This window comes from Meriones unguiculatus, chromosome 4 (assembly GCF_030254825.1).
Source record: "Meriones unguiculatus strain TT.TT164.6M chromosome 4, Bangor_MerUng_6.1, whole genome shotgun sequence".
Lineage (NCBI taxonomy): Eukaryota > Metazoa > Chordata > Mammalia > Rodentia > Muridae > Meriones > Meriones unguiculatus.
Window position 1 is genome coordinate 5,565,158 of NC_083352.1, and position 14,149 is coordinate 5,579,306.

Here is a 14,149-nt window from a genome sequence, read left to right on the forward strand (position 1 = left end):
TCGTACATCTCCATTCTCTCCATGTCGCACAGCTGTACTGTCATTTTCTTTTGTCAGTGCACACAGATTTCTGGCTTCCTTTTTGATTTCATGACCAATGAATTTGTGTGTTTAGCTACAGTAAGTTTGAAAAGAAATTGCTCACTCACGCAGCACCCGGGACTCAGGTGGCTTCCTCATTGGGGCAGCTGAAGCTAAAAGGGCATCATGGATCTTTTTCTTTCCAGTTATATTAAATCCCACCTTGTGTGCGTGTGTATGAGTGTGGATGTGTGTGTGCATGTGTGTGTGCATGTGGTATATGTGTTTGTGTGTTTCTCTTGATGACTGCCAGGAATTTTGGATTTTATTATTATCATTATTGAAAATGTATCTTAATTCAAGGCAAAAGACAAATCGAGAATAGTAAAGGTAAGCCTAGTTCGTGGAACAAGTCTGAAATGCAGAACAGCTTACTTCCTGGGGAGACAGCATGGCCACACTGAAGCACATTCCAAGCATACCCACTGTCTGCTCACCACCATTGCTCTCCAGCTGGACTGCTCACCTGGGCCACCGGGGGACGATGGCCTGAGGTCAGGGTCTCCCTGAGTGCCCATGGACTGTTGGTCTGCTCTGTTCGTAGAGCTGACTCAGGAAGTCTAGAAGGAGGCTTCCTCTGCTCAAGAGCGCCACGCTCGCTCTTGGAAGTGCTCCAGGCACAGCTCACTAAGGTGCTGTCCTCGGCACAGTGAACACAGGATCTGTGACAGCATCTGGGATGCGCTGGAGAAACTGTTAATCTGAGTTTCACGCTCAAGGGCTCTCAGGTCCAAAGTGTCCCAGCCATCTCTGAGGAAGAGGTGTGGAAGCCATTCCGTGACCTCACGGTTGTCGGTGACGGTGCACAGCTCTTCGCTCTGTGAATGCTCTGATGACAAGTGTTTCCCGTCCCCATGTGAGCCCTGCAGGGCACACGGGACACTCAGGCTGACCTAGCCATTCACAAAGCAGTTTGCAGCGTGCCCTCTCTGCGGCAGAAGCAGGCACAGTTCCACGTGCCACACAATCTTACTACAGTGATAAGACACAATAAGGGGTAAAACAAAATTAACGATCTTAGGGAGTTTCCTCTCTGGAGGCTGAGCCAGGAGCTCCAAATGATCTTCATGATGTGATGTCCCAAACCTCTCTGTCTCTGAAAACGGAATCTTACTTCAGGGCACACAAGGCAAACTCTGAATTACCGTCCCTAACTCAGATTGTGTTAACAGATACACCAAAGCCCACAGATCTCTGACTCTCTGTGAACTGAGAGGGCTGTCGTTAGTAGATGGATTTTGGATTTTTTTTTTTTTTTTTTTAGTAAAGGTCTTGCCATGTCCTCAGTCTTCCTGCTTCAGCTTTATAAGGGATGGGATTTCCTGAGTGTGTCTGGCTCTATTAGTGAATGTTGAAGGTTGCAGATCAGAAGGTTGCTCTTGTAAATCCTGTGATCTCAGGCACTCCACCCTTCCAGTGGCTCTACCGTATGAAGGGGCAGTCCAGCTCTGGGGAGAGGCTATAGCTCCACGGGGAGTTTGGCTTCCTGCCCGGGATGTAGTGGCCGTCCACACACGGCGACTTTATGTGGAACAGTAGCATGTCGCCGAACGCGAGAGCTGTCTCTCCATCCCTCCAGCCTCTCACAGCTAGGGGAACGCCTCTTCTCCAGGATAAATATCAACCCTTCTTTGAAGATTGTGGGAAACCTACTATCCAGCCTGCAGATCTTTCATCCATGCCTGGATGTGCCTTCCTGAACTGCTGGCTATCAAACCAGATCGCGTGGCGAGGTTTTGTACATTTTAAGCTTCTCTCCACTTGGTCTTGAAAGTGTGATGATCGCTCTTCACCTCTCTGAGCCAAAGGATCACTGAAGATGGACTGTGGACCCAGCAATGCCTGCGCACTAACTCTCCCTTCAGCCCTGTCCTCTAGAGTGATCACATGAGTCCTCCTTTGGCACAGATTCGGCGGTCATCACTGCGGGGACGTGATCACAAGGCCTGACTGACTCCCATGACTAGCACAGCCACCTGCTCACTAGCAAACCGACACAGATGGGAAACAGAGGGGAGGATCAACCAGACACAGGACTGACATGAGCATCGCCCAGAAAAGACTGTGTCATGGACCCTACACCCTCACACCACCTCTTACTCCACCCCTGATGTTCACAAGGCACTGGGATCCTCTTGTATAAGGGAAAAGAGATACCCATGCCCACTGCCGCCTGGCCCTCACCCTGAAACCCAGCACGAGCTTTATGAACAGGGCTGCTAAGTCAGGGGAGTGTGTCTTGTCTGCTTTCTTTGCTGTGGTTCTTCCCTGCGCCCCAAATTCATGTGTGATGTGCAAACTTTCAAAGCCATCGTTCCCTCCGTGACAGTGTATGGGGCCCAGTTGCAAGGGGCCCCTCTAGTCTGTGCCCCTGACCCCCGACCCACGACACCACGTGTTTCCCCCTGCCAGGAGAAGTGACATCTTTGTTGTGAGTGTATCCTGAAATACCTTTTAGCTCATCATGGCAGGTGGCTGTGCTCAAAGAGGACAGACAGAGGCTGCATCCCTTGCTTTTCTTGTTGTGATCAAATACCTAACAGGAAGTAAGTTAAGGGAAGAAGGATCCATCCTGGCTCACAGTCTGAGGGTGCAGCTCATCACTGGTGAGGATGGGTGGTCTTTACGGACACAAGTGTGTGTGAGGCTCCCCTTACATCTCTGTGAGGGAGGAAACGGAGCAGGGGATGCTGGAATGTGCCTGGCTTTCTCCCTCACCCCCTTCTTTCAGTCTGGACTCCAGGTCCATAGAGTGGTGTTTTCTGCATTCAAAGAAGGCCTTATCCGCTCTGTTAATCATCTCTGGAAACACCCTAGTAGACACGCCCAGAAAGCTGAGCTGACAATGAAAATTAACCCTTCCCGATATAAAGGAGAGCAAGGAGAGGCTATATTAAGCACTACGGTGACCATGTTCAACTTCCTGAGAATATTTATATCCACCCCTCCTTCACAGTCTCGGCCACTCAGGAGCTTTATCTGGAACGTACTTGCCTTTCATTATCTTTCCGATAATAAACGGTGCTTGGGGACTTGTAGCAGGCAGGGTGGGTCATAAAATGCAATGCCCTCATGTCATTCTGGATTTGCCAATGCCAAGATAAATACGGATCTAAGCACCTATCACTTAATGTTTATTTACCTGGCAAATAAACAGTCCCCTTCATCCCTGGATCCACGTGAGCACACATCTCTGCTGTTCTACTGAAGCCCAGCGTACCTTAGACTCTTTTATCCAGAGTTCTAGAGCCTCTGCACACGCTGACGGCCCGTGGCCTCCAGCTGCTTGAGCTCCAGGGGACTTGATCCTTCCTGTTCTATCACTGGGGTGGCTTCCTTCACGCAGCATCCAGATTTGAGATGCATGCCCAACACTGAACAAAACTGTTACCAATTATCAATTCTTATTTTGCTTCCATCCAAGATTCCTCTATAAAAAAAAAAAAAATACCAATACAGGTAACTGCATCATTCTTTGGTTTACCATTGCCAGTCTTATTGCATGAACAAAGAAGTCCCAAGATACGCATATTTGTCTTTGATTGGACATATGGACTTGTTCTCCTGGATATATGCCCAAGAGTGGAATTTCTGGGTCATTCCACCATCAGTTCTTTAGTTCAGTAAAGGAAGCCAAATCACACTCCAAATTTCCAATTTAGGCTGCCTCTAGACACATATGAAGGCTCTAGTTGCTTCATTCCTCAAACACTGAGCTTTGCACCTGGCTGTTTTCATTTACACTAACTATTCATTTGTGTTTCCGAGTTTCCTAACCATAATTTTAATGACTAGAGAGCAACTGATAGAGTACTGTTGTTTTATTTACTTAGCCTCCTGCCATACTGAAATGAGAGTTGTTTTAGATTTAGAATGCATTCATTGGTATCCTTTAACTATTGTTTATGGTTTTTTTTAATAACTAGGCCATGTATTCCTGTTTCTGAATATTCTTGGTGGTGAGTGTACATACATCGTGGCTCTCACATGGGGATGTGTGTTCATTAACAGTGCTAAACTGAGCTTTGGCTTTCACAGATAAGAAGGGTCTAGTGACTTTATCGTGTGCACGTTTATGACAGTCACGTGGCTGGCGAGGGCACAGCTGGCAGGTGCCACAGGGAAGTCAGCCTCTTCAGGGACACCCCACCCCCACTAACCTCTGTGTGAATCCAGCTGTTCCCAGACGCCGCGAGGCAGCCGGCAGCGTTCAAGGCTGGATTGCAGCTGGAGTAGTTCTTAGGCAGCCTGGTGCCCGATTGGCCTGCTTGCTGTCTGCCGGTCCACCTGTAACTTAGCCGAGAGCTTTGTGCTGAGGAGCATCTCTGCCAATAGCTTACTGACAAGGACTGCCCACATCCAGGCTGCCTGGGCCTCCTCGTGTGCGCTGAACTTCGCTTTAACCACACCCTGTCACAGTTCCCTTACTTACTGGCTCTTCAAAGTGCATCTTAATTTGTGGCTAACTACACTTGGAATCCCTTTTGTGAGCCTGCTCTTGGCTCAGGGGACTCTCAGGGAAACGGCACTGGGGATGAGCGCAGGCTTGCACCTGCGACATCTCAGCTCAGATAGCGTGTCTGCGTCGGAGGAAGTGACTTCAGAGGCAGGCCTTCTCCCATCGACACATGCACACATGCTCAAACACAGATCGTGACGCAGCACTCAGCATCTGTGGGATGTAAAAGGCTTTTAATTCACTAAGTTAATGTAAGCTCTTAGCCACCAGGAACGCTCCAAGGAGGACTCTCACTGATTTTAGGTAAAATGGCCCATGTCATAACTATGTTCCTTTCACCTGAAGGTTGGATGTCAGTGGGTCTGACGCACTTTATGCTCTTCTCTTCTGGAGCCTAGATACAGAGTGGCACACATCCCCGGGTTTTTGGAATGGATGTCAAAGGCACAACTCCCCTTGGTTGTAAGGGACCAAACCCAGCTTGTAATAGTCAGCTTGCATACCTTCCTCCATAGTCCCTGCAGGCAGGCCTCACCACACTCTACATTTAGATTTAGATTTGCTCCTAACTCTGGATTTTTTTTAACTGTCTTTTAAAGTTGTGGATAAACACATTTGGAAGCCAATCAAATGCTTTAAAAAACAACGGAAGGTTTTGCCCTTTCGACCTTACAGATGCCTCCTTCAGGTGACTGGTTAATGATAGACACTTCTAATCCAGCTCACAACCCGTGGTGGATTTTTCCAGCCTCTGCTCGTGGTGACTAAGCACCTCTGCCTGCCTATCAATGTTACCCTGCTATCCTGGAAAAAGAGAAGGTTGTCAGGGTGGCACAGGGTCCCTGGCATCAACTGGTACTTTCTTTAAACTCTACCAAGAGCGTAAGGACTCCACTGTCAAAGTCAGGGGGAGCCACCCAGGACAGGCAGATGAGTGAGGGAGGGAGCTAAGTAACAGAAGTAGTGAGGGGCAGTGTCCATTCTTGAGACAGGCACACAGGAGACATGCCCACTCCTAAAATGATGGGCACACACCAAGATGCTTTTGCTCCTCAGATGAGCACACACGTGAGAGGCATCAGCTGCTGAAGTGGACACAGGAAAGAGGTGTCCATTCCTGAGATGGACATAAAGGGGGAAGGGGTGCTTACCCCTGAGATGGCCACTTGGCTCTCAGGAGAGATACACTAACGTGTCCTGGCTATGGTCCCTGCTATACCTCTGTCAGTGACAGCGATAACATAAAGCCCACCTCAATGATGTCACTGGGGCTCCTTGCCTCTGCCCACAGTGGTCCAGATCTCTTTCCTTCCCAACAGAAAGTACCTCAGCAATGAAACACACGTGTGCTATATAAAATTCACTTTACATCCAAATCAAAATCCCCTTCCTCCTCTCCTCCTGATCCCATACTTCCACCCTCTTCTCCCTTTTCTTCTTTCCTTCTCCCCCCACTCCATACCAGCTTGCCTGGCACATCAAGTCACATCAGGACTAAGCGCATCCTCTTTCAGTGAGGCCAGACAAAGGAGCCCAGCCAGGGGAAAGTGATGCAAAAGCAGGCAGAGGAGTCCTTGTCAGAGATAGCCCCTGCTCCACTTGCTAGGGACCCACATGAAGAACAAGCTGCTCATGAGTTACAGATGTGTAGGTGGTCTAGGCCCAATCCACGCATGCTTTTTTGTTTGTGGGTCAGTCTCTGTGAGCCTCCGTGGTCCTTTGTTAGTTGACTGTGTTGGTCTTCTTGTGGAGTTCTTGTCTAATGTACCCTGCCTACAAGAGGAGCAGAGATAAAGATGAAGCAGAGATTGAGGAAATTCCCAAACAAGGACTGGCCCAATTGAGACTCACCGCATGGGAAAGAGCCAACCCCTGACACTCTTTTTTTTTTTTTTTAATCAGTTACATTTTATTAACTCTGTATCCCAGCCGTGTCCCGATCCCTCATTCCCTCCCAGTCCCTCCCTCCCTCCCTCATCTCCACCGTGCCCCTTTCCAAGTCCACTGATGGGGGGACCTCCTCCCCATTCATCTGATCCTGTCTTATCAGGTATCTTCAAGACTGGCTGCAAAGCCCTCCTCTGTGGCCTAACAGGACTGCTCCTCCCTTCCGGGGTGGGGAGACCAAAGAGCCAGTCATTGAGTTCCTGTTAGAAATAGTCCCTGTTCCCCTCACTTTGGGAAACCAATTGGTTACTGAGCTACCACAGGCTACATCTGAGTGGAGGTTCTAGGTTATATCCATACATGGTCCTTGGTTGAATGTCAGTCTCAGAAAAGACCCTGTGCCCAGATATATTTGGTCCTTGTGGAGCTCCTATCCTTTCCCCATCAGACTAACTCCCCTTCTTTCTTATGATTCCCTGTACTCTGCCAAAGGTTTGGTCATGAGTCTTTGCTTTGAAAACACTGCTAGTTAGAGTCTTTCAGATGCGCTCAGTAGACTCCTGTCATACGTTCAATGCACATCCCATCTGTCTTTCTAAACGAGGATTGATCATCTTACCCCATGTCCACTCAATTGATTATCTTTTTTAGGTGTATAGATTTCATTATGTTTATCATATCTTATAGGTCTATATAAATCTATACCCCTGACACTCTTAAAGACACTGCTCTGACTGCAGACAGGAGCCCAGCATAACTGTCCTCTGAGAGGCTTCACCCAGCAGTGCATCGAAACATGCTGATACCCGTAGCCAAACATTAAGCAGATCCCAGGGAGTCTTGTGGAAGAGTTGGGGGCACATGTACTTTTAAATAAAAGGCTTTAAATAAGTTTAATTAAGAAACTGTTAGGGTAGTACAGGTGTTTAGGAAATTATAAATGCCCTCAGTCCGACCACTCCGGGACATTTCTTTTCCCATGTGCTTCATTTTTCTCCTATACCATGAGCTTATTTATTTTGTTAATGTGTGTCTATGTATGTACATTTGTATAAGACAAGCATATTGCATGCAGAGGTCAGAGGTCAACACTGGGTGTCAGATCTCCCCTTCTACCTTGAGTGGGGCAGTATGCACATGCTCTCTGCTGCATGGACCAGGATAGCTAGCTGGATTACAGGCTTGAGCACTATGGTTGCAGATCCAGGCCCCCACAGCTAGCTTTCTGCATGGGTTCTGAGGAGACACACTCAGGTCCTCCTGCTTTATACACTTAGCATCCCTTGTACATTTTTGTTTACATGTGATTGACATTATATGATGATCTGCAATTCATCTACGGGATGCACTTGTTTCTAGCTTTTGTCTTGACCTACTGTTGCTGCTGAACATATCTTGCGTTTTTGTACAACTTTGTAAGCACCAATGGAAGGTTTGCTGATTATCAGAATAAGCAACAGTGAGATGCAAACCTGAACCCTGCTTCCTTCTCCTGGGCTGGCTCTGCTTCCTTCTGGCTCCTCTTTGTCTCTCCCTGGACTGGGCTCTGTTTAGCGTGGCTGTTTTGCTCCCCGTGAATGTGACCACTTTTTGTTACATCAATGTACAGTGCATGCATGACATTTAATTCTTTATCTTGGTTATGGGAGGATTATTATTTGTAAATGTTGTTTTTATTTCCCCTTATGAGTGGATGAGATGAGGGCTGTATCCAAGCTGTGCAGATACAAGGCTTGCTTGGGCTGAGCCCAGAGCATTTCCCTAGGCATAGGCCTGGGAACTTCTGGCCTGCATACAATCTGATCTTCTGCAAGCCTGGGCCTTGAAGGCTTCAGCTTCCAACTGCCATCTGCTAACCTAGGCCTAGAATGCTTCAGCCTCTGAGACTTAGAGCTGAATAAGCACAACTTTTCTAGTTTTTTTTTTTTTTTTTTTTCTGAATTCTGGCTGGCTGGTTCAACTCAGCTGTTCTCAAAATGCCTCTTCAAGCTGACTGATTCAGACTGGCTTCTCTTAGCTTCTCACTGAATTGTTCTCCTTGGAAAAACAGCCTCTGAACTCCACGAACTGAACTGTACTGACTGCACAAACTCAACTGTGCTCAACAGATCTGAACCAAACTCAACTCCACGCTCTCTCCTTGCTTTGCTCTTAAGGAGCCTCTCTTTCCTGCCTGTTCTCTTGAGAATGGGGCATATCTTATCTCTGACTCATTCTGTCAAATCGTTTTCTGATATTTTACTTTGTCTGCCCCTCAGTAGACATCCTTGTTTGAGATTAAAGGTGTATAATAAAGGTGTGTGTGTGTATTCCAGCCAGAGGGGCTAAAGGTGTGTACTAAGGGCGTGTCTCTATTCCTGCTGGATCATATAGAATTAAGTCTTTGGCTGTGATCCCTTGCCAGGGAGTCCATGTTGCTGGATTAAAATTCCTTTACAGTCATTTTTTTCATATTACTCTGTTAGCAATGAAATTCCTTGTTCATAAGTCTCTAATGATATTCTAGCCGTGTTCTGAACATGAGTGCCTCATATGGAAACACCAGGGCAAATGATTCGAACACGTTCAAGCTTCGTGTGGCCTCCCCAAATAATTTCTGAGGGAAGATCTGTCAATTTAAATTTCGTATATGACAAATAACTTCTTATCTGAGCCTGGAGTCAGGGTGCTCAAAGCCACCTCAAAGCCACATGTACTTTTAAATAAAAAGCTTTAAATAAGTTTAATTAAGAAATTGTTAGAGTAGTTTCTTACTACATGGACACAGACACAGGAGGGACCATCACTAAGCCTGTTGTGAATTACAGGAAAGACAATTCACACTGAATAACAACATGGTTTAAATTTGTCCCCGAAGTTCTGATTTCTTTATAAATAGTCCCAAGGGAAGATCCTAGTATGAAGTGTCTAAATCTGAGCCATTGGAGAGCACATATGCCCTGGTGTCACACAGGATGAAGCAATTCTTGACAGACTGTGAGAGGAGCCTGGGAAGACAAGAGTGCATATAGGAAGAGGCAGACACTGAGTGTGTAGATTTCTAGTTCTGAGGGACAGTGGGTCTGGCCCAGTGGGAGGACACAGACTCACCTTCAGAGAAACAGATATTAAGTCACCCATCCATTGCTACATTTTTAACCTAGACAAAGAGCAATGCTTGTTTATCAGTGCGTGGTTCCAGGAGCCTCAGAGGAGTGGCCTGGTGCTTCCAGCTTTCAGAGTTTTCCACTGGAATCCAAATCACTGTTGGCTGATTTTTCTTTTCATTTAAATCAGCAGTGACTGTGTATTTGTAGTCTCCTCAGACATTAGGACACTGAAAATGTCCATTTACTCTGCTGTGTTTCCTTTCAGCCCTCACACATTGGATATTGGGATACTGGACATTTTTGGCTTTGAGGAATTTCAAAAGAATGAATTTGAACAAGTAAGTAAGTTTCCTTTTAAAATCCTGTAAATGTTAATTGATTTTATGACTCCTGGTTCATAATAAGACATTCAAATGTGGACTTAAAGAATCATTAGTGACTGCACAGTGGCCATGCAACCTCACAGCACTGGAAGAAAAACGAATTCGTGCTGCTTATCTGCAGAGCTTCATGTAGTTTGTGAGTGATTTATTTACTTCTTTTCTTAAACACACAATGTGGGTCTCAGTGACAGTGAACAGGATTTATATAGAATCCATGTGAAACCCGGTTCTGTGACTTTCAGGAGCAGAGGTACCTGGGCCATGGTGGACTCTCTGTTGTCATTCTGGCTTTCCCTGCTTGTGTGAACAAGTGCTTGCAAAGTGACCGCAGAGGCTGGGAGAGTGTGATGTCCCACCATTCACGTGGGAACACTTAATCAGTGGGCAGTTAACTCTGGTCTATTCTAGAGGGGCTCTATGTCTCCTCCAAGCCAGGGTGAGGAAGGAGAGCTGGTTAGATCACACAGGCCAAGGGTTTCTTCCTTCACACTTGTGGTCCACACCTGCCTGTATGTGTGGTCCACACCTGCCTGTATACATTGTTCACAGCTGCCTGTATGTCCTGTGTAACAGGAGTAATAAAGGAGATGGGGAGCAGGAGCTGGGGCGCCTGCACCCTGCCCCGGGTCTGCAGGCTGTTCTGTTGAGCTTCTGTGCTCAGTCCCTGAGTATTGTCTGATTCAGTTTGGAGATCTCTCATATTCACCTTAGGACATACACACAAATACACATATACACATGCACACACACCTCCATGTATCCAATGACATCTACTATTTACCTGTCCCAGAAAATGACACATGTAAATCACGGCAGAAGGATGTCCCATTCTGGGGAGAATGGCTTCCTATACAGTTGTCCCTTGCCCAGCTCACATGTCCAGCCTGTGTGTGCTCACAGTGACTCACACAGCAGCCAGTTTGCTTCCTGTTAAAGCAGACAGTGCACCACCATCACGTGCATCTTTTATTCTTTCTTTCTGCTGAATCTTGTAATGATGTGTTTCTTTCTGGGTATCAGTAAGGGACATTTTCCCTTCTGCGTCAATCTTTGTTTAAATGTAGGTTTAAGCACTGATAGGTAAAGTGTCAAGATCAATTCTCAGACTTTGGGTGTGAAAGAATAATTTTTAATATTCCATTTTCTTAGCAGATCTGCCTTGCTGTACATGAGGGTTACTAGGAATCTTTGGAAAGAGAAGGCTGTTCCTTAGTGTGAATACAAACAGTATCTTTACCTGGAAGCAATAAATTCCAAAATTTGCATGTGAACTTTTTTTAAAGGCCACCAATCTGATTCTCTGTAGATTGCTTTGTTGCAGCAGGACTTCCTCGTTTTCCATTCCATTGCACACTCAAGCTTGCGTGTTTAAGGAATCAGTGCTGCATTCAGGAGCACACCTAACAGATGGTATTGTCTCCATAAGCATTCACTCTACTTTGCTTTGAGGTTATTGACTGATAGGTCAGCTATTGATTGGAGTGCCAATTCCAGCAGGGTTGAAATTTTGTCTGGATCATCATTTTGTACACAACTGAATTTCATTAGATATGTTTGGAACTGGAGTTTATCGAAGAAAAGACTGGTAAGGAGGAAATTCTCACAGTGGGTTTCTTCCTAAGGTAGACAGCAGGGTGGGCTCCCAAGCCCTGGCACCCCATCCTCTGCATTCTCTGTCACCTTGCCAGGTCACCCTTATGCTATGGTACTCTTCACCATCTCCATGATGCTGTCACAAACTGATGTACCTAAGTGAACAGTGCCTGGTCCTTGCCTTCGATTCTGGAGATCGAAACCCAAGAGCAAGGAGCCAAACTTTCCAGGTCCTGCATCTGCTGAGGGCTCTTGTCAGTTGGAGGTTCCTTTTGAGTCCTTACAGTGTGGGACACAAAGGCCCCTCTGTAACAGCTGCAGTTCTGGTCACACATCAGTGGTGAACAGTGCCCACAGATCTGCTCACTACTTGCAGCACCTTCAGCCACGGGGTGAGGTGTCAACACAGGCGGGCAGTGGGGCTAGAGGCAACTTTCCAATGAGTTGCAACTTCTTGTATTATAATAAACAGTTTTCTAGAGTATACAACTCAGCAGAAGTGTTAGATGTTTCAGTGAGAGAAATATGCTTCGGTAATCTATTACCTGATGAAGGGAGGAAGGAAGGAGGGAGGGAAGGAAGGAAGAAAGGAGAATGAGGAGGGGAAGGAGGGGTAAGGAATCTATAATGAACATTCATGAGCTAGCTGGGAATTACCAAACCAGAAGAACACAATAAGACAGACCATGAGGTTGTCCTGTTCACAGTCCAGCAGGGGAAACTCCATGTTAACAAATATTTTTTTTTTCACATAAAATGCAGGGAAAGTGGTAAGAGGAAGAGCTATAAGTTAAGAGCCCGTTGATGTGTGAGCCACTGGGCCCAGTTTGTTTGGTTAAGTGTAAGAGACTGTGTGTGGATTAAGGAGCATGATGTCTAGATACTAGATTAAAATTAAATTCTGCCCCTAGTGGGGGTCCAGAGAATGCCCAACAAGTTAAGGCATAAAATACAGGTGATGCACCTGATTCTCAGGGCCAGGAAATTGAGCATTCTCTCACTGGCTCTCTCTGGGAGAGCTAGCCCTCAGCTGCCCTCACTGACTCTCTCTTCAAAGCTTCTGTGGAGGTTGCTTTGAGAGGGCTAATTTGGTATTTTGTTGTCAGTTGGCCAGTTCCTTTTGCAGCTCCCCAAAGGAGCAAGCTTTGGGGCCCAGTAGCTTGATCGGTCCCCACCTTCACAAGTCTCACAGCCTCAGTTCACGGGCATCCTCACAAGCTAGCCAAGTTCTTGAAGGAACGCAGAGTCCACTTCTCCCTGTGGTGGAGAAGGGCTGATTCTAATTGGTCCTGTGGAGGAGATGGTGCAAAAGGCTTGATGATGAGGTCAAACACTCCTAAAACCTGTTGGACATCAATATGGACGTGTATGCTGGATAACCTATGGGCAATGTCATAGCACTCTTAACTCATTTCCCATGCAGGTTCCAAAACCAAACTTACATAACATGGCTAGCTCCATCTTAAAGTGTTTTCTGCTCTGGGCAGTTTCATAGACAAAAAGAACCCAAACGGTTGTATGGCCATGTGACAATTTTCATATGCCTCACATAATAGCAGAGTCAATGTCTAAGAAGAGTACAGGGCCTCTTCCTGTAAGCTGACATATGTAAACCATGAGTGTATGAACTGTGCCCTTGATGACTCTCCTTCTCAAAACATGTTCTGTACATTCATTTGCGTTATTTGGCATGGAAGCAAGGCTCCTGATCAGTTGTCACTCTTGGTCACACTCTTGATGGTTCCCATAGAATCAGGCTGGGAATGCAGTCTGGTGTCTCATCGCTAGTAAAAGTATTCTAACCAACGGCCCAGCAGAGGCCTGACCTAACCCTTTGCCATTAGTATTTTCTGAACTCTAACCGCCTCTCCTTATCGACTGGAATTTTTTTGTGTCTGTTTAAAGACAGGATCGTATTTGCTGTGAGAAGTGCAGAAACACACTCTGTTAATAGTTTTATGTGCTGTTAGTTACTGTTCCATAGCCGAATTTTACACCAAATCAATTTAAAAGCAACCGGTTCCTTAAAATGGAAGAGGAAGGAATTCCTTCCATCTTAGCAGCAGGGCAAGGAAAAGAAAACACTTCAAAACAAAGCAGGAGAATTTATATGAACACGTGTGTATATCAGAAGCACATTCAGCATTAATTTCACGGTCCCTCTCTGCTTGAATGATTTGGAATCACCCAGGGGACACGTCTCTAGGGCCAATACCAGAAAAGTCTAACTGAGCAGGGAAGTCCCACCACCTGTGGTGACTGGAGGCCTGGACTGAGCGAAAAGGAGAAGGGGGAACCAGATAAGCGTCAGCAGCTCTTCTCTTGACAACAGCATCTGGCCATCAGCCGCCGCCACGCCTTTCCTGCTGTGCTGGACTGCACCCTCCCACCTCGAGGGAAAATACAGGCTTCTTTCTGTAGGTTTCCCTTGTCGTGGCAACAAGAAGGACCAAGACAATGAATAATACTTCACTAGTGCATATTTATTCTTTAATAATCAATGCCACTATATGAATATTAATTAATACTATATAATAACCCCAGGGAAGAGGGGACGGTCTCAGCATGAGCACAGTGGCTATCTGGAGAAAACCCCTGAAGTCCTGATGGTAAACTAGGAAAGAACTTACAGTGGTCTCTGCACATGATGGAAAATG

General features: G+C 46.3%; 1 protein-coding gene across 2 annotated transcripts in view; it reads left to right on the plus strand.

Annotated features, from left to right (window-relative positions):
- Myo16 (myosin XVI) overlaps positions 1-14,149 on the plus strand; it is a 450,668-nt gene that overhangs the window by 274,049 nt on the left and 162,470 nt on the right. For both annotated transcript variants that reach the window (XM_060381367.1, XM_060381366.1), the window contains exon 21: positions 9,782-9,854. In XM_060381367.1, the coding sequence (XP_060237350.1) occupies positions 9,782-9,854 (73 nt within the window). The remainder of the gene's footprint in view (positions 1-9,781; positions 9,855-14,149) is intronic.